The following is a 21,912-nucleotide window of genomic DNA, read 5'->3' on the forward strand; positions in this document are numbered from 1 at the left end:
CAAACTAATACTATTAGAAAAAATGGAGACAGAGAGCAATATCAATGGAACCATGGAAAAATCATAGGAATATACTTTTAAAATCTTTATTACATGAATTTGCATACCCTAAAGAAATTGATGAATTTTTAGGTTTATTTTACACCCTGACATTATACCAAGAAGAGATCAGGAATTTTCAAAGACCTAACAAGCTAGAGGTTGAAGAAGTAAATACTACTATTACACAATAATAATAATAATAATAATAATAATAATAATAATAATAATAAAATAATATTCTTTACTGGCTAAAATCAGAAATCAGCTTAGGTTTAGATAATTTCACAAAATAATTAATTAAAATATTTGCAGAACCAAAACTGTTTCTTCTCAAACTATTCCATAAGCTAGAAACAGGAGGAAGACTCTTTAATGTCCTCAATTAAAACAAAATAAGCCAAAACCAGAGTCATATTTTCCTATTTCCATTACTTTTGTAGAGAAATACAAGGTATGTTTGTGTGCTGATGAGGAAATCTAACAGAGAGGAAAAACACATGAAGATGTTTGAGACAAAAGGTAAGGGTAGTCTGAAGACTTGCTTAAGCAAAGGCTTAGACTGAATATGAGACAATGGCAAATAATTTCACAAAGTGAATAATGTTTTTTCCACTGTATTTTTCTCTTTGTATTGGAGTTTATATGATCATGACCCTTATGAAAACATGTTCAAGGAATTTCAGTATTTCTCAGTTACTTCATGGTATTGTATCATTATCACTGATAAAGTGCCTTGATATGTTTTCTGTCTGTGACTGTTTAAGGATTCTACTTGAGGTATAACATTTCTAATTGAAGTATGAAATTTCTTTTGCTCTTTCATTGAAAGAACATAACATTAAGAATTCAAAATTAAAAAATGTTAAAAGACTTGTAAATAGAAATTGATTAATGAATATTGTCTGGCTACCTTTTTGGAGAAATTTTCAATAACAATGAAATCTAGAAAAATTATATGCTTACTGTTCTTCTGTTGTTTGTTTTAGTAACCTGTTTGTACCTTCTGGATGTAATCATTGTAATAGTTTTTTTCCACACAAAGTGTCCCTGTATATCGTTTCTTTGAGAGTTGAATAATTATTTAATTTAGGTTTGCTTAAGGGCTTAAGAAACACTATTTCATATTGTTTTCTTACATGATTTTTTTTCTAATACATTGACCTCTAGGGTTGAAGGAAGATTTTCAGCTCTTACTTTCCTAAAATAGTTTAAACTTTGACAGCACTGCAAATATATGTGGTTAAACAATTTATTACTTGTGTCTGTAACCACTGGGAATAGGTAATTAAGAAGCAATCCTTCTTTGAACAAGAATAAAGGCTGGTTAGAGATAATAAGCTATTTATTAAACAAAAAGAGTATACTCAAAGTCCACAGCCAGCACAGTAGGTAAAAGGGCAGATTTTTCCATAGGTTAAATTCATGTCCTGTAACTGTACTCATTTCAAGACTCATTATTAATTTATATCTTTGTGTCTGCATGTGTATATTGGACATTATATATAGATGACTTTGTCTTAAGTTGCCTCCTCAGAAAGCATAGAGCTGATATAACACCTGCCACTTACATGTTGTGATAGAATTTTTCTTCAATATGCATAAGTGTTGAGAACACTTATTAGTAAGAGGTTAGATTTTTCAATGAAAGAAAAATAGACTTTTAGTTCAATATAAAATAGAAGCCAAAATTATTTCTATATTTGTACTTACAGGCATTTCTATACTAGTTGTTATGAGTTGTATGTTGAGACACTCCCTAGCTCCCTCAACTATCTGAAGAATGAGAATATATTTCCTACTTATTTTGATTATCTGTCCCTATTTCCTAAATAAATACTCTTAGGAGTTTATTATTCTATGGGATCTTTACTAGTTCAAAAAATATAATCTTTTCGAATTGTTATCAGTTTCACTTAGTTTAAGGATTAGGATGTAAATTATTGCTTTCAATAAGCTGTAATGTGGAGATTACATGACATACAATTCTTGCTATTATTAGTAAATGAATTTGAAATAAAAAGAAAAACAGTATTCAATATATTATATAAATTAGAAAATGCAGATTTATTTTATTCCCAGCAAGCTTTTCAAATATCAACTGCTATAATGTATATAATGTGTAAGTGTGCAATTCTTCTTGAAGATTCTCAAGACCCAGGTCCCTTGCAACATGTCTGTAGTTAAATCATTAATAAGAGGCCAAACTTTGCTTCCACCAACAGACAACTGGGTCATCTCTAATCCCTCATTTCCTTATTTTGAATTTCTGATTGTTTCTAATTTTTGCCCCCTTTCTTCCCTCTTCTTAATTTTATATTTTTTTCATTATAATTCCTCAATCTGAAATGTCCAGACATTTCATTAAGTAAAATAAGTTAATTGTTATGTAGATTTTAAGAAAACCAAGAGTCACTCTGTACTATATTTTCCACAAGTACATGTAATATCAGCTTTTAACAAATAAGAATTTTATTCAGTTGCACTATTAAGTTGTCAGATTCAATTTTCAAAGGAATGTGAGGAGCTATTTCTATCTCATTTATTGTGTTATTACCTATGATGAATTTAGCACTTAAAAGCAGGAGCCCTGTTGTAGGACGCACTTCACCAATTCCGCCGAATTATCCCAATGACCCCATGGGAAGTAAGAATAGAGCACTTATAACCTGTATTTTACTGACAAAGCAGCTAAAATGACATATTTATATTCTTGGGTGTTTTGCTCTTTGTTAGAAGTTTATCTTTAAGTTTGGAAGGTTCACCATTATTACTCCTCTGAAGGCCAAAAAGGGAAAGAAAAGAGATAGAAAGTAAAGGACTACTTTAGCCATATGATCAGTCTTGGGGTCCAAGATCAAACATTTTAAGAGAATTTATTTTCCTCTGAGATACTTGATCATAGATTTCCGAGTCTTTTCCATGTTGATGATAGACTTACTTTCTCTCCATTTGTTGTTCTACATAGCTATAGGGTTTTTGTTTGTTTGTTTTGTGTATATGTATGTGTGTGTGTGTGTGTGTGAGTGCACACACTGGTTTGTGCTCACTTTTAAATAAAGCAGAGGTATAGTGTCACTGTCTAATATTGAATCTTGCATTTACACTTGGATACATTTCCCAGAGATTTCAATTTCACGTGATTTCTGTAAGCATTGTGGGTACTTTATATTTTAATATGTTCTTTATTGTAGAATGCAAATATTCTTAACAGAAAAGGATAGTATTAATACCTTAATTTTGTTCTTAGCCTAGTTTAACACTAGTAAGTCACCATAACCTTCCCAATTTCTAGAAATGCCACAAACTTAATTTGAAGCAACTTTCACAAGCATTGAAAATTTTAGGTAGACTCAGTTTACCATGCATGCTCACTAATACAGCTCTCTATTGAGCAACTAAGGACTGGGTATGTCTTCTTGCTTCACAGAGGAAATGCCTAATACTTACGGGGCTGAAAATTTTTGTGCAATACAGAAAACACAAGCAATCCTGTGGTACAGAGAGACCAACAGCTCTCTCAGTAAATGTAGGCTTCAATGATAATATAAGTGGCATCAGGACCAGACATGCATGCTTCACAATATTAGAGGCTAGAAAGTCCTATGTAAGTTGTTGATTTGGTTGAATGATAGTGAGGAATTTCTTCCTGGCTTACAGATTTTAGACTTTTTGTGTCTTCAAAAAAGTATTTTCCTTGTGGGAGGAAAAAGAGCTCTCCAACCTCTCTTCTTTGTTTTTATAAGGGCATTTTTCATCAAACAATCTCCAACGTCATTATCATATTAATGTCTACAAGTCCGTGCATCTTTTTGTTGCCTCAAAATCCATACACTGCACAATGGAGTACTATTCAGCCATTAGAAACAATGAATTCATGAAATTCTTAGGCAAATGGATGGAGCTAGAGAATATCATACTAAGTGAGGTAACCCAGACTCAAAAGGTGAATCATGGTATGCACTCACTAATAAGTGGATATTAACCTAGAAAGCTGGAATACCCAAAACATAATCCACACATCAAATGAGGTACAAGAAGAAAGGAGGAGTGGCCCCTGGTTCTGGAAAGACTCAGTGAAACAGTATTCAGCAAAACCAGAACGGGGAAGTGGGAAGGGGTGGGTGGGAGGACAGGGGAAGAGAAGGGGGCTTGCGGGACTTTCGGGGAGTGTGGGGGCTAGAAAAGGGGAAATCATTTGAAATGGAAATAAATTATATCGAATAATAAAAAAATACATAAATAAATAAATAAATAAATAAACCTTTTTCAACACAGGAAAAAAAAATCCATACACTGGCAAAACTGATGGTATTCTGAATGATATCATAAATAAATTTTAAAAAATCAGTACATGTAAGTAAAGACCTCATACATAAAATTTGTGTCCTAGTAATGGAAAAACTGAAAGCAAACTATCTCTTATTTGTGTACTGGTTGATTTTGTCTGTCAATGTGTGTGTGTGTGTGTGTGTGTGTGTGTGTTTGTGTGTGTGTGTTATACACTAGAGTCATGAGAGAGGAAGGAGCCTCAGTTGAAGAAATTCCTCCATGACTCCCATCTGCAAGGCATTTTCTTATTTAGTAGTTAAAATTAGATGTTCCAGACTGTGCTGGGTGGTGCCATCCCTGGGCTTGTAGTCCTGGGACTATAAGAAACCAGGCTGAGCAATCTGTTTAGCAGCAAATTCCCCAATGTCATGCAAAGTCCCCCATGGCTTCTGCATCATCTCCTACTTCTAGGTTCCAGCCCTGCTTGAATTGCTGTTCTGATTTCCACCAATGATGAAGTATGATCTTGAAGTGCAAACCAAATAAGCCCTTTCCTCCACAACTTGTTTTTTGATCATGGTGTGTAGTCAAAGCAATAGAAACCCTAACTAAAACACTGTGATTTAAAAAAAATGCAAAAGGATACTGGTAGTTCCGGATTGACAATGAATAAGCATACCTTACTGGTATCCTGATCCATGAATTTTCACCTAAGGAACACTGAGAAATAAATGTCTGTTGTTTCTGAGTCTTTCAGTACTTTGTAATAGCTCAACCACATGAGATTCCACCCAAAGGCACTTCTTCAAATATTACCCAGGACTATCAAAGTCAGAGACAGTTTCAATATATGATTTTTCAGGGTACACTACTCATTTTGTAGTGAGACCTAAGAAATCTATGAGACCATACAATACCTGGTGTCCATTGGTAATCTTTATGTAAAGACTTAGATTCCAGAATGATGGCACTAGAAGATGCTGCTGACTTTTAAGAAGAAGATTAGATACAGTAGAAGGCCCTTAAATCTTTGCAGGAATTCTGCTAATAGGAGGGTTGGCTCTGCTTCTCATTCTCTGTGTCCTGTCTTGCCATGTGACTGTTCTGGTATATTCTCTAGCCATGCAATCCATGTGTAAGGAGTCTGAAAAACCTGACTGTGGCCAGGGGCAAGAGGAATGAAGAAAGAAAGACACATAGACACAAATAGAGAAAATCAGGTATCAAGTAGGTTGTGAGTCCTCTGATGGTGTGGCTCTGAATATGAAGCAAACTGAAACATCTACATGTTTAGTACATCACATAGGGAGGGGTTAGCTAGGCTCTGTAGAAGACCTCTATATGTGAGTAGTCCCAGGCCATGAACATTCTGGAAAAGAAGCTACAGATGAGTTTTTACACCCTGATCAGTCTCCAGTAAACAATGACACTTGAAGCAGAAAAAGGTATTTCCATTCAAAACCTGGAGAAAATTACACTTTGACCCTTGACTTGGCCCTTAATTACCACTATATACATACACTCAGGGCATCCTTGGCTCCCCTGACCATGATATTCTTTCCTCATTGTGAACTCAAATAAATAAACCACCCTCAGTCTTGCATTTTAACTGCTTGCACCACAAGCCCAAATAAATCTTTCTTTATATCATAAGTAGTTTGTGTTAGATATTGTGGCACAGACAGAAAACTGGGTAACAGATCATGTTAGTTATCGTTTATCACCTGGTTTTCATGTGCTATGATCCATATTATGGTATCATTGTACTCTGTAAGTCTGTGTAAACCCAGCCATTCCATGGAATGTGTGTGTATTCCTGCTGCCCAGAAAGCAAATTCTTACAGGCTTCCTTGTGTGGTTACAATATATTGCCAGTTATTTTTCTGGCTCAGCAAAATTAATTATTAATATTCAACAAATGGTTTAAACATTAAATGGTATCTTGAAAAATATTTACTCATTCAGAGCAACATTTTATATATATATATACTTGCAAGTGAACTATAAAGCAAAAACAATATGAAAAATATGGTGCCATTTACTATTTTATGGCTCTATATTGTGTTATTAGACAAATCATAGCAGGTTTAGGCCACAGTTGACACTGCATCTAAGTCCTAGTGTACTCAATTTTATAAAAAGATAATCTAATGACTGGATATTATGTAGAATACATTGCTTTAATGTCCATATTAGCTTACCAACTCTGGAAGTATTTAAACGCAATAAGTTTAGGATACACTGAGATTAAGTGACTGAAAGCTTAGTGCTGCCCATCCTCCCTTTCCTGTCTTTGCACATGAGCTAAATCTGTTTTCTCACCTTTCCTATCTTGTCCTTAGAATCACATGTGCACAGAAGCAGACACTGAAATGGACCACAAACTAAAATCTAGCTTCTACTCTAAATGCTTGGGGAAAAAAGATAGGAAATCTTTGAAAATTGTACAATAACCTAGACAAAACTCTTTAAACTTGCTGTGAATTATGTTTAAGAGTTATCCTTGGTCATTTGATTGTATGAACATTAAAAGAGTCTGAGATGTATCATCATACACTTGTGTCTTTAAAAACTGTTTCTTCAGTTATTTTTTATCTTTTTATTAGATATTTTCTTTATTTACATTTTAAATGTTATCCCCTTTCCTTGTTTCCCCTCAGAAAACCCCTATCCCATCCCCACTCCCCCTAGTCACCACCCACTCCTGCTTCCCTGTCCTGGCATTCCCTTACACTGGGGCAATGAGCCTTCACAGGTCCACGGCCTTTCCTCTCACTGATGTCCAACAAGGCCATCCTCTGCTACATATGTGGCTAGAGCTATGAGTCCCTCCATGTGTACTCTTTGGTTGGTACTTTAGTCCCTGAGAGCTCTGGGCTCTCTGGGTTTGTTCATATTGTTGTTCCTCCTATGGGGCTGCAAACCCCTTCAACTCGTTGGGACCTTTCTCTAGCTCCTCCATTGGGAACCCTGTGTTCAGTCCAGTGGTTGGCTGAGAGCATCCACCTCTGAGTTTGTCAGGCACTGGCAGAGCCTCTCAGGAAATAGCTATATCAAACTCCTTTCAGCAAGCACTTTTTGTCATCCACTATAAAGTCTGGGTTTGGTAACTCTATGGGATGTATCCTCAGGTGAGGCAGTCTCTGGATGGCCTTTCCTTGAGTCTCTGCTCCACACTTTGTCTCTGTATCGCCTCCCATGGGTATTTTGTTACCCCCTTTTAAGAAGGACTGAAGCATCCATACTTCGGTCTTCCTTCTCCTTGAGCTTCATGTGGTCTGTGAACTGTATCTTGGGTATTCCAAGCTTTTGAGCTAATATCCACTTATCAATAAGTGCTATCATGTGTGTTCTTTTGTGATTGGCTTACCTCATTCAGGATGATATTTTTTAGTTCCAGCCATTGCTAAGAATTTCATGAAGTCTTTATTTCTAACAGCTGAGTAGTATTCCATTGTGTAAATGTACCACATTTTCTGTATCCATTCCTTTGTTGAGGGGCATCTGGGTTCTTTCCAGATTCTGATTATTGTTTCCTCAATGATTATCCAATACAAGCTTTTTAAAAGAAAATTCCTTGGCTAACAGGATGAGTTTCTGTCTGTGCTTTGAATGTCATTCCTAGCATCCATTTTTCCAGATTTTAGATCAAGGTTATAACATCAAGATATTTACCAAGCCAACCTCACTTTAGTACTTTTCTTTATTTCCTCTTGGAAGTCTACAGATTTATTTATAAGAATGTTTGTCTAACAATTTCCACTTTTTGAGCATCATATAACCCAGGCATGACACCTAATTGCCCAAGTTCTACTTTGTTCATTTATTTTCTAGCAATTAATTTAATTAAATATTAGCAAAATCAATAATCAATTTTTGAGACAAGCTATGCTATCTGCATACATATTCAGGTAAATTATCACCTTATTTATCATATCTGATGAGAGATAATTTTAAATGATAAAATTAAGGCATTCAATTATAAGTGCATTAGCAAATGTTAAGTTCTATTACATATACTGTCTAAGGATTTTACTGCTTTGAAGAGACACAATGACCAAGGTAAGTCTTATAAAGGACAACATTTAATTGAGGCTGTCTTACAGGTTCAGAGGTTCCATCCATTATCATAAAAGCAGGAACATGGCCGCATCCAGGCAGGCATGGTATAGGAGGAGCTGAGAGTTCTACATCTTCATCTGACAGCTACCAGCAGAATTCTGGCTTCCAGACAGCTAGGATAGGGTCTTAAACCAATATCTGTAGTAACACACCTACTCCAACAAGGTTATGCCTTCTAATAGTGACATTCTCTAGGCCAGCCATATACAAACCATGAAACTTAGCCCGTGTACTTAGAAATACTGGCATTATGTTGGAAGATGCATATTTCTATTTAACTTATTGACCAGTATAACCTCAGCCTTGTAGCTAACCCATTATTTAATATTCTCCACGTGTACTTACTAAACACTAATCAGACACCTACTTCATATTCAATCTTATTACATTTTAAAATCAGTATTTTTTTGGGGGGGAAATAGTTGACCTTAATTTTCTCTAATCATATTGTACTTACAAACTTTAAAATTGGCTCAGTTCTTCAATACAATGAAATCTAAATTGTATCAAAAAATAAAAATATTTTATATTTTCTTGGTGAAATTAATAGTGTTACTTGCCAACTTTTGATCAGGATATGGGGATCATATACAGAAGATCAAGAATTTGAACCGAGGTGTGTAACAATGGGGGATGGGAAATTGAGGGTAGCCACCAGCAAGACCCAGATGCCAGAAAAGTAGGAGGCTACCTATGACCCAAAGAGAATTTGATTAGCTGAAATGCCCAACAAAGGGGAGGGAGAACCTGTTGAGACCATATCCAGACACTAGGCAAGGTACCCTGTTTTGGGAGGGGGCCACCCACTCATCTCCCAATTTTTAACCCAGAATTGCTCCTGTCTAAAGGAAATACAAAATGTGGAGTAGAGACTGAAGGAAAGGCCATCCAGAGACTGCCCCACCTGGGAATCCAGCCCATATACAGACACCAAGCCCAGACACTATTGTGTATGCCATGAAGTGCTTGCTGACAGGAGTCTAATATAGCTGTCTTCTGAGAGGCTCTGCCAGAACCTGACAAATATAGAGGTAGATGCTCTCAGCCAACCATTGGACTTAGCACAGGGTCCCCAATGGAGAAGTTAGAGAAAAGACGGAAGGAGCTGAAGGGGTTTGCAACCGCTTAGGAAGAACAATATTATCAACCAATCAGACCTCTGCCAACCCAAAGTTCCTAGGGACTAAACCACCAACGAAAGAGTACATGGGGAGCAACCCATAGCCCCAGCTGCATATGTAGCAGAGGATGGATTTCTCAGGCATCAGTTGGAGGAGAGGCCCTTGGTTCTGTTAAGGCTCGGTATAGGGGAATGCCAGGAACGGGAGGTGAGAATGGGTGGCTGGGTGGGTAGGAGAGCACCTCATAGAAGCAGGAGGAAAAGGGATGGGGAGAAGGAATGGAATAGGGGGTTTCCAAAGGGGGATAATATTTGAAATGTAAGTCAATAAAATATCCAATAAATAATGCATTATAACCAGTTTCCCCTCAAAAAAAAAAAACCTAGTAGAAGCCTGAAGTTAAAAATTATGCATTCCATATAACTCAAAATATCTAAAGCAGGTGTCTTTCAGGGTCTGATTGGTATAAAGTGATTAATGAAATGTATCTTAGCTATTTATTGACAAGTGGTATCTTTATTAATCACAGCATCTCTTGGCTTGGAAGAAGGATGTTTCAAAAGCATTATATTTTAGTGTGACTGTTGTCTAGTATAATGGAAGGTGTAGTTCTAGAACTCAGAGTCTGTGAGAATTAGTTGAAAATTAAATTCTGATATGAGAGCTACTGTTAGGAAAATGTGGCTAAGTAAGAAATGTGACTACTAAGAACAAGTGACTATGGTTAGTTTAGCATGTCGACAGAATTTCACCAACTATGTACTAATATAATTTTTATTAAATCAGGATATGACAACAGAGAAACAAGTGCAATGAAAAATATAATACAAATACTATTTATATGGTGTTCATATTATATCCAGAACTGTGAATAATCTGCTGAATGTGGAGTTGAGTGGAGGTATATAGCACATACTCCATTTTATGCTAGCAACTTAAAGGACCTTGATTTTTGTGTCACTGGGATTTCCTGGTATTTATTCTGTAGAAAGATTTTTCTAAAACCATGTATTCAGTCCTAGGACGATAATGAGCCCTGTATTTAAGATCTAGGCCACCCAAGTTGCTCCTAGAAAATGGGAAGAAAAATGTAACGGTTGTTGACATTGAATGCATAAAATATAATAAATCCATTTGTTAGCATTAAAAAAGCAAAAACAAAAACAAAAGTAAAGTAAATTTGTCTTTTTGTACTTTTAGTAAGCTGAATGTTTCATTAACTTCAAGAGAAGTGGCTTCCCAAGTAATTCTAATATTTCCACCAAGCAACTTCATAAGGTGTCGTTATGCACTGGCTCTCATTCACATGGTGACAGGTGGCAGAGAAAGTACACAATGGAATTTCCAACTGTCTCCTACTTTCTATCCAAAGCTTAAAGGGCAGAATGTGTTTTGTTTGATGCTCTTTACTTTCTCAGTTTCTAAACTACTAAAAAGTATTTTAGTTTTCACAGGCTTAGAAACCGTGAAGGTTAAAACCATGTGCTTTCTCTTTGCTCCCATTTTAAAGAAAGCATTCTGGCTTAGTCCTCATGAATAACTTATTGCTGTCTTAGGATTTACCTCTCATGGTATAGAAAATATCTGCCTTTCTAGCATACACACACACACACACACACACACACACACGAATCAGGATTCACATATCCCAAAAGAATAATAAATAAAAAGTTTAAGTGAATAATCCATATCCACAAAATCAATAAATACATTAAAGAAAACAATAGGGTTAAAATGATCCTCAATTGTCAAAGTGCCTATACTAAGCTTGCTTGAAGACATGAGTGTTATTCCCAGAAAAGAAACAGAGAAAAAGGCAGGAATGGTGGTACATGCTCTATATCCCAGTGCAGGAATGGCAAATACAAGCAGACACCTAGGGCTAGCTGAACTCTGTAAGAGTAAGAAACACTGTTTCCAAATATATTAAGGGAAGGAAGGAAGGAAGGAAGGAAGGAAGGAAGGAAGGAAGGAAGGAAGGAAGGAAGGAAGGAAGGAAGGAAGGAAGGAAGGGAGAAAGGGAGGGAGGGAGGAAGGAAGGAAGGGAGGAAGGAAGGGACGAAGGGAGGAAGGAAAGAAAGTTACTTGATGGTGCCTGAAGCAAAACAATCAAAATAGGCCTTACATTTTCAAGTCCATATATGTACACATATACTGAAAACTCATTTTATTATTATTATTAATACTTTTGTAAAATTTGTTGTCATGTTCATTATATACAAATGTGAAATATAAATTATTTGTAACAAAATAATGGCCATTTTAATTTTTACATAAAAGAAATATTATACATTTTGAATGGATATGTTTTATTTTATTTTTAAATATTTTAGTATTTATTTATGTATTCGAGTATCCTCAAATGTATTCCTGCATGACAGAATAGGGCATCATCTCACTATGGATGGTGGTGAGACACCATGTAGTTGCTGAGAACAGAACTCAGGACCTCTGGAAGAGCAGTCAGTGGTCAACTCTCTAGTCTAGAAAATAAGATTTTAAATTAAGATTTTATTTTTCCTAGTATAGATAACCCAGTTTGCAATACCAAAATGCAGTAAAGTTTACAAATTAAAACACTAAAAAGATAGATCTGTCAATTTATTTCTAGGAAAATAGTTATTTTTCTCTTACTACATCTCTAAGGATACAGAGTAAAGACAATATATTTTGGTATATTTATTTTAGGAGCTTATCTAAATAAGTGAATCATTTCTAATAATTACATGTATCTTCCACAATTATTAAAACCATGATATATACAAGGCATTGTGGTGTGCACCTGGAGTGTATACAACTGAGTATATGTCTTTGGATTTACACAGTTATCATATTTCCAGATTAAAGAACAGTGCAAATAGGGAAAATAATACACATGTGCTCATAATATGTCAATGTAGTTCAATAATACTTGTTGGGTGGATAAAGGCATTGCTTTAGATAGAAGGGCAATAGTAGTACAAAGGGCAATCGACTTTCTAATATGGGGAAATGCATGGGAGAAAATTTATGTAAAATACAAGTGAGCTTTTCAGTGATCAACAGATCACATTTCTTGAATGATGAATGGGGATGAGGAATAAGACAAATATGGAAAGAGAAGATGGAGTTGAACTGTGTTGCAGCATTTCTCAAACCACAGGAGACTAGAGGGTGGCCCATATGATGATCCCTATATTTATTAGAAAACTGGTACTAATTCAGGGGTTGGGAATAATTGTTACTAAGATGACCCAGATTCAATATTGGATAATGATGAAAAATATAATAACAGAATGCTTTGTGAAGATACCTATGTCGAGATTATCTGTTTGTGACCCTGAAAATAAAATTATGTGTAAAATGAATAATGAACATCTGAATGCTTAAAATCTGATGAGGAATATGTTAAGAATCAATAAAATTGATGAAGTTCCTTTGGGAAAAGATGAAGTTTTTGAGTACTAAAACGCAGCCTATTATAATAATCTGTTATAAATGTAAATGTTTAGTCTGTTTATAAATTTGGTTTTCAATATTTTGAATTTAAAAAATACAATTTATAGAAAGATATCTATAAGGCACTTGTTAGCACAATTTTGTAATTTGAAGGTAAGGAAGATTTGGATAGTTCACATGAATATCCTCAGGAAGGAATCATGTATCTCCATAAAGAATGAATTCAAATTATAAACTTTGACAACATCTCAATTGGTAAACAAGAAAATAGAGTTGCCACAGAAATAGATATTAAAGTGTTATAAAAGGCAAGGAGATTCATGAAAGAAGGTCAGGTGATTTAGGAAACAATATAATTAGTGCTGTGAAATGATATATATTTCAATTGGAAACAACAAGATTTGAAAAGTAAAGTTTGCCATATGGGAATCTAGGCTGGACATTAGAAACACTTCCAGTACATTTAAGGATATATTCATAGCACACCTGACCCTGAGCAATAAGCTAAAATCAGGTTTATAGAGTAGAAAATTAATCTCCTATAATTATACATCCATCAAGTAGTCTTATATATCAATAGTAAATAAAATATTTCTTTGCATCCATATACATTATCTTATTTTTATTATAATAACACTATTTAATGATATGCAGTAGGTGAAGATATATTATAATGAAATAATTTACAGTAATTTATTAAACCAAAGTTTTTCTTTTTAAAAAGTAATTATTTTATTTAATATATCCCAAATGTTGCCCCACTCTTCTTCACATCTGAGAGTGTATCATCCATGGGTATCCCCCTTCTCTGGGGCATCAAATCTCTCCAGGATTAGGCTCATCCTCTCCTAGTGGGGCCAGACAAGGCAGTTGATCCTCTGCTGTGTATGTGCCAGGGACCTCAGAACAGCCCATGTATGCTCTGGTTGGTGACTTAGTCTCTAAGGACTCCCCAGGTCCAAGTTAGTTGATGTTGTTTGTCTTTCTATGAGGTTCCCATTCCCTTCAGCTCCTTCAATCCTTCTCCAACTCTTCCATAGTGACCCCAGACCTCAGTCCAATGGTTGGCTGTGAGCATCTGCATCTGTCTCAGTCAGCTGCTGATACAGCCTTTCAGAGAACAGGCATGCTAAGCCTTTGTCTGCAAGTACAACATGGCATCAGTAATAGTATCAAGGTTTGGTGCCTGCCTATGGGGATGGGCCCCAAATTGGTCAGGTCGTTGTTCCTGTCTAGAAAATGCAGGGGGAACAAAGGAGCAGAAAGTTTTTCCTAAATAAAAGAATTGTGAAATGAAAGAGTGAAGGTAGAAATATGAGGCAAAAATTAAGGAAGAGAAAAATACAAGAAAAGATTTGGTTACAGAATCTCAATGATAGGATTGAGAAAATTATGCTTGGAAAAGCCATGGTTATGCGTTGAACTTGTTAGACTAAGCTATATCAACATGGATCAACTTGAGGAAATTCTATGCAAATGCTTTGGGAATATCAACAGTCTGGAAATCATCAAGGTATTAAGATCAATGACTTGGTAAAAGTTGATATGTTCTCTTAAGAAGTAATTGTCTGTGAACTACTCTTTAAAATCCAACAATTAAACTCTTAGCATATATCAATTTGTCCAGGCCTACAATTACAAAGATAGGAATCCAAGATTAATAAGTTGTAGGATTCAGCAATTCTAGTTTGTCTTAACTGAAATAAATATTATTCAAAAATAATATAGTTAATTCAAAGACAGGGAATAGTACAAAAATATGCTGAGATTTATCCAAAAATATAATATCTCAAAATATATTTGTGTCCTTGGTAAGAGTCAGTAATTATGTTATTTACAGTGAAAGTAATTTTAGCATTTAATTTTTAGAGGTGTGTTTATTATATTGTTTCTGAAGGTTTTCAGATTAATTTTTTGTTCATTTGTTTGTTTGTTTGTTTATTTGATAAAGCACAACCTAATTACTGTTGCTTTCTATCTCTTCCGACAAAAGACTATTTCTTTGTATGTGTACTAAAAATAGCTTAGATCAAACAAAGGATATTGTGGTTTGTTATCACTGTATTTAGCACTTAAAATTCAACTGTTAGCATATTTCTCAAGAGTAGCTATGATGTTCATAACATCAGCCACTACTACTGCTACTACGACTCCCAGATATGCTTTAGTAATTTACCAGTATGTCCTCAAAAACAAAACTGTAAGCAAGGTACTATCAAGAATCCCATAAGCCCCCTTCTCTTCCCCTGTCCTCCCACCAACCCCTTCCCACTTCCCCGTTCTGGTTTTGCCGAATACTGCTTCACTGAGTCTTTCCAGAACCAGGGGCCACTCCTCCTTTCTTCTTGTACCTCATTTGATGTGTGGATTATGTTTTGGGTATTCCAGTTTTCTAGGTTAATATCCACTTATTAGTGAGTGCATACCATGATTCACCTTTTGAGTCTGGGTTACCTCACTTAGTATGATGTTCTCTAGCTCCATCCATTTACCTAAGAATTTCATGAATTCATTATTTCTAATGGCTGAATAGTACTCCATTGTGTAGATATACCACATTTTTTGCCTCCACTCTTCTGTTTAGGGATACCTGGGTTCTTTCCAGCATCTGGCAATTATAAATAGGGCTGCTATGAACATAGTAGAGCATGTATCCTTATTACATGGTGGGGAATCCTCTGGGTATATGCCCAGGAGTGGTATAGCAGGATCTTCTGGAAGTGAGGTGCCCAGTTTTCGGACTTTCGGGGAGTGGGGGGCTAGAAAAGGGGAAATCATTTGAAATGTAAATAAATTATATCGAATAAAAAAAAATTAAAAAAAAAGAATCCCATCTTTTGTTTTCTGCCAAGTACTTGACATTTCACATAATATCCAATTATCGAGGAAATAATTGTGCAACTTTGGTGAATAGAGTATAAACAAGAATATATAGGTAATATTTATTGGTTTCTGAGCTTGTCATGGATATCATGTTATTTTCATTATTTAAATAGTCCATCAGCTCTTTTAATCTACAATATAGCTACTATATAGCCATTCCTTCTGTATGTTGATTTCATTTCAAAGTGCATTTTAATTAAAGTTCTGCTTCCTTGCTATGTTATTTAGAGACAGATAAGCTGGTAAATTTTTAGTTTGGGAACATATCTCAAGCTATTTGTACTTGGTCAATCCTCATGACATTTGCCTGTGATATTTTTTCTCCTAAGTATGTTCTTCTGAGCCTTAAGATCAAGACTATTTTGAGAGACATTTAATACATAGAGTTTATTGCTTTAGCTCTTCTACATCACATTTTATTACTTCAGAGTGTTGTAAAAATTCCTTAATTCAAAAGATACTAAGCAGCTTAGTGAGTATTTAAAGAATATTACTACGGGAGAAATAACATTTTGTAATTTACAGTAATTCTATAATGTTATCATATTGTCTTGATTTAGAGTACTTTAGAGTCCAACCATAGGAGTGGTATGCCTGAATGAATTCTGTCTTTAACTCTGTCTTGATTACTAGCTTCATATTACCAGATACTTCCCTTTTACTGAGGAAAATAATATTGTTGGTGGCCCAACTTTAATCCTAGCAATCTGGGGGCAGTAGTGGGTGGAACTCTGTGAGTTTGAGATCAGACTGATCTATAAACTGAGTTTCAGAATATCCAGAGCTGCACAAAGAAATCCTGTCTTCAAAACAAAACAAACAAAACAAATAACCAATAACAGCAAAAGAGGCTTAGACTGTGTCATAATTGTGAGATTAAACCAAGTACAAAATAACTTTATGCCATCAGTAACTAATATTTCAAAAATCAAAATAACTTACTTAGAATGGATGGAGAGAAGAAGGTTTATGGGACATATGGGGAGGGGGGATCTGGGAAAGGGGAAATCATTTGGAATGTAAACAAAGAATATAGAAAATAAAAATATTTATAAAAAAAGAAATTAAAGATAAGACATTTTCTCAGTAGCTGAAAATAAGTGCAATGTTTGGCACTTGAAACTTTTACCTCAGTCTTTTCTATTCACAGAGCCTCAAATCTGGAGATGAGAATATTAAAACTCCTTATAGGGAAAGCTGGGCAGAGGTAACATGTTTTCCATGGGCATAAGGGAAACTCTAAATTTGGCACTCTATCATCCACATAATAATCCAGTTGCTTATGATCATTCTCATATATACTACCAGTACCGGAGAGGAAAAAGACAGAAAGACACATGGGACTTTCTGGTCAGCCATTCTGGCAAATCAGTGAGTGACAGGATAACTGAGAGACCTAGACTCAAAACATAAGAAAGAAAGTTCAAAGAACCCACCTCACATTAATCTCTAGTTCCATCAATCATGAGCACACATACTCATCCACACACAAACATGTCCACACATAAATATTATATGAACAAATTATTCCTATGTTCTGTATTTATTGTATGATAAATGTTCGTAATATGAATTGATTGTTTCTAAAGAACATGATAGATAATGAATGTTAACTACACATGAAATATGCATAATCTATTTATGGGAGTACCTAATAAGTGCTCACAGAGAACAGATAGAAGTTTATAATTGTGAAATGTTATCTCTTCTGAAACCTACATTCAGCACTCTTCTCCATGTCTGTCTTTCCTTCCTCTCTTGTTCTTTCTTTACTTGCTTTGTTCCTTCCATCAAGGAAACAAAATTTCCCTCCTTTTTACCCAGTGTTTCAGTTTTCATTGCACTTCAACAAACCTGATAAAATATGTTCCAATAGCATTAGTGTCTTAGTCTGTTGGTACTGCAGTTCTTTCTCTATGGTGCATCTAGACCATCCATTTTACTGCATATATTTGAGAAGGCAGATTCTTGTTAAAAAGTGTTGTTCTTTGTTTACTGAAGAAATCCTACTCTACTTCTCATATCTCATTTATTTACACAACTCTGTTTTGAAGACTCAGTACCTTAATAGCAATATGTCCTGAGGGTTTGGAAGCAGCAAAAGTGTGTCAATGGACCCACACTGGGAGCCCAGAGCAGTGGTGGGTCCGTTGAGTGCCTATCCATTTCATTCTCATACCCTCATCTATTAACAAGTGAAACTTTGCATAATAACATCAATGACTTGGTCCATAATTCACTGGTTCCACACTATCAATAGTTTGCTGTAAGGATTAGACACTTCAATATTTTCTATGTCTGTTTTAAAAATTAAATACAAATGCAATGTATAAATAAAAAGAAAAAGAATAGTATAACTCCCAGAGTCAGGTGACCTCATGAGTATCAGGGTCTTGAAGTCCAGGAGCTGGTAAAGCTGAATTCTTTTATAAGGCTTATGGAATAAAGTTCCTTGAGGCTTTCATCTCCAGAGGCCATTAGGGAATTATTTGAAGCAGCCTCTACATCTCAGAGCCTGGAAATGAGAGCTTGTATTTGTCTCCGATTTCCATCTCTATCTTACAATGCTGCACAATGATCTTCCCTCTTAAAAAAAAAAAGTGATTAGATTGTGTCCAACCAGAATTCCAAATAACCTTTCCTCTTTGGGCTCCTTGGTAATAATTATTTTTTGCTAATTGCCATTATGGGCAACATGGCATCTTAGGAGGTTCCAGAAATTGAGATGGGAACATCTTTGAGACTTGAACTGTAAAACATATTTACCCATCTCTCTAATGTTGGATATTTTTCACTGCTCCACTGAATATTTATTTCTTTGAATTCAAATGGATGTTTATATTTTGGTGTATGCCTGTGGCTGCATAAACATTGTATAAAAGAGCCTTTGATATGAAAGCAACACAAAATATAAGACCATAGCATGCTACTAAAGACAACAGGCATTTTTGTTTTTCACTTTTATTTCCAATTAACCTCATTTACTTGACCATTGCACATAGTTCCATTCAAAGAGAACAGTGTGAAGGAGCTTGTTCCAAATCTTTGTGGTGTCCACTTGAGGATATGCCCTTGTCAAGAGGAATCTCTTGGGAGATGTGGAGTGAGAGAAGAGCTGCTCCTGCATGAAGGTATTGATGCCAGGTTCAGTACATAAGTGTTCTTAATCAGTTTCCTTTGCTCCTGGATTCAACAGTGTGGCTAAGTGGGATCGTGTAAAGTTTACATTTGGGTGATGCTCATGTTTATTTGCTTTTCCTTTGTGGATTATATCATATGTAAATAGAAAACGTGTTTAAACACACTTTACATGTTTTGAATCATTCGATTTCTATTACATCAACCCACAATTGCTGTAATCATACAGAATTAAATACTTGCCATACTAGTAGCTTTGCTAAATTTATTAATAATAATTTTAGATGGATTAAAGAACTATAATGCATTGAAATAATATAAAGAACAATGCTGAAAATTACTTTTTTATTATATTTTCTAAAATCATAGTCTCCTATTTCCTTTATAATGATGAATTTCTCATGAAGAATGAAAAGAAAATATGGGGGAGGATGAGCTCGATTTAGGGTTTGATTAGTTGAACTCTTAATCATTATAATAAAGTATTTTCACATATTTTGTTGTTCAAGTATTATATTAATTTTCATATTGTCTGTTGCTTTATCTTCAAAATGAAGATATCAAGAAGAATAAACATGTAGTAGAGTGCTTACCAAGTATGCAAAAGGCTGTGAAATAAGCACTAGCCCCATTACAGAGAGGGGGAAAAAAAGGAGGAGAAGGAGGAGGATGAACAGGAGGAGGAGGAGGAAGGAGGAGGAAGTACAGGAAAGGAAAGAAGAGAAAAGGTAAAAATGAAAGAAACAAAAGTTATCAGAGAAGGATTAAATGCTTTTCAAATTGCCCTTACATTTAACTGTGATGTTTGATACTTGAGCAAAGGTGACATAAAGAGACTGCTGTACAAGAATTACTTTAGTGGTGATTAGCCTGTTTATACTTATTGTGTCTTCCTTTCCACCATCTGCTCTATCAAGTACAAGCTGAACATAGTTGTAATTCAAATATGTTTGCTACTAACACTTAATAGTCTTCAAGCATTTGTTTGTAAGACTCTGCTCTAAATCATGTCTCTATAATCCAAATAATCATCTCAAATCCCTTAACTATGATGCACATTTATCATTTAAATATAAAGTACCTTAAACAGTTGATAACAATATATAAATATAATCCTCTCCCCCACCCCAGAAGATTAATATGTCTTTTACATATTCAAGTGTAAAGTCACTGTGAATCTAAGAAACACATTGAAATCATAATTTGCAATGGATTTGGTGGCTTGCTAGGAGGTTTAGTAAATGTTTCTTGTCCAGAGTTCTCGTAATGTACAGAACAGGGATAGATTAATGGTCTGAGTCTGTTTATTGCTCTCTGGGTACTAACACAGCACAGGGAAAGAACAGAATCATAGACATTGGCCTATGCTAGGCATTATATAACTTCTGAGATAGCAATCCTGCCTGAGCATTGTATGTGATATGTAGAGTTTAAAATTAAAATAAGACCAACAGACAGGGAGCTCAAATGAACTAAGATAATATTAAACACAAACTCAATTTTTGAAAATATTTGAAGATGTTTAAATAATTTTTAAAGGGTTTGGAATCTCTCACTAATTATCTACAGCTCTTGAACACCCATATGGCTACTAAGTTTCTATAAACAAACCAGGTTAACCTGAGAAAAGAGTGTTCAGACGAGTGTATAAGGTTTTCTGACATCAAAAATCATTTTTTTTTCTTTCAAAGTAAATGGATTCTAAAAAACATGGTCATTACAAAGATTCAAAGGATACTCTTCATGATCAGAAGAAGCATGACTGGGAATGACACATGCTCTTTTGAGGGTGACTTTTAGGAATTTAGCCATATGAATGTCATGATATTGATCATTGAACTTTTAATGCCCATTTGTTTATGTTCTAGATTTTCTTAGAAAGATTAAATAAGCCTTCTTTTTTCAGTGCAATGATGAATTAGCTATCAAAAAATACTATAATGTCTTTAAAATTTTTTCTATTTGTAAAATTTTAAACATACTGCTGAGCAAATGTGCATGTAACAGCTCTTCCCCTCCCACCACTTTGAAAGTCAAAGAGCATCAAACTCAAATGAAAAATGGAAGTGGTGATATAGAAATTGAGTGAGCATGCAGGTTTGCGTTCATCTTGGGGTATGTACTGAGTTCTGAAGACCCAGAATTTCTTCCTGAGAGGATGCTTAAGAAACAGAGAACAGAGGCCCAAACATGGACAAGTGCAGGGTATCTCGTGTGAGACATCAGTAAAAACCTGGTTCTCAAATCAATATCCTTCCTACTTAAAAATGAGTTGGAAAAAAAAAAACTAGTCACAAAGAGAAATGTTGGAAAGAAACATGGCTCAGTTCACCCTGGTGCTGAGATAACATAGACATGAACTTTGGGAATTCTAAACAATTAACTTTGTGTTGGGAATTTATAAACATGTAAAGTTTTATATCTATTTGTAATTAACAGACAATGGTATCAGAGGTCGACAGAGTAAAGTGAGGTGAGAATTTAAAGTGATCCTGAGTTTATCATTCCCTTAAACAAAAAAATAGAGAAAAATATACAAATCCCTTTATAGACACTGTCAATTTCACCATAATATTAATGCGTTTCTATTTATGCAGTCTAAATTAATATAACAGTTTATAGAAAATGCCTAGAAAAGTGGGTCAGATAACTGAGAGAAATTAAACCTAGACATTAAAAGCAAATAAATATAAAATATCAGTATTTACCTTAACAGGAGATGGCACATTATAAAGAAAGCCATGAAGACCAAAAAATAATTGAATATGGAAAAGGAAGAGAGATGTAATGACCACGGTGAAGAATGTAGTAGGGCTGGAGATACAGTTCAATAGTCAAGGGCAGGTTCTGCTCATGTAGATTACCTAAGTTTGATTCCTAGTGCTCATCTTGGTTGGCT

General features: G+C 35.0%; 1 protein-coding gene across 1 annotated transcript in view; it reads left to right on the forward strand.

Annotated features, from left to right (window-relative positions):
* Positions 1–14,439: 14,439 nt before the first annotated feature.
* Positions 14,440–21,912, forward strand: part of Nkain2 (sodium/potassium transporting ATPase interacting 2) — a 750,666-nt gene continuing 743,193 nt past the window's right edge. The window contains exon 1 of the mRNA XM_052170051.1: positions 14,440–14,505. Within this exon, the coding sequence (XP_052026011.1) occupies positions 14,440–14,505 (66 nt within the window). The remainder of the gene's footprint in view (positions 14,506–21,912) is intronic.

The sequence above is a fragment of the Apodemus sylvaticus genome, chromosome 23 (assembly GCF_947179515.1).
Source record: "Apodemus sylvaticus chromosome 23, mApoSyl1.1, whole genome shotgun sequence".
NCBI lineage: Eukaryota > Metazoa > Chordata > Mammalia > Rodentia > Muridae > Apodemus > Apodemus sylvaticus.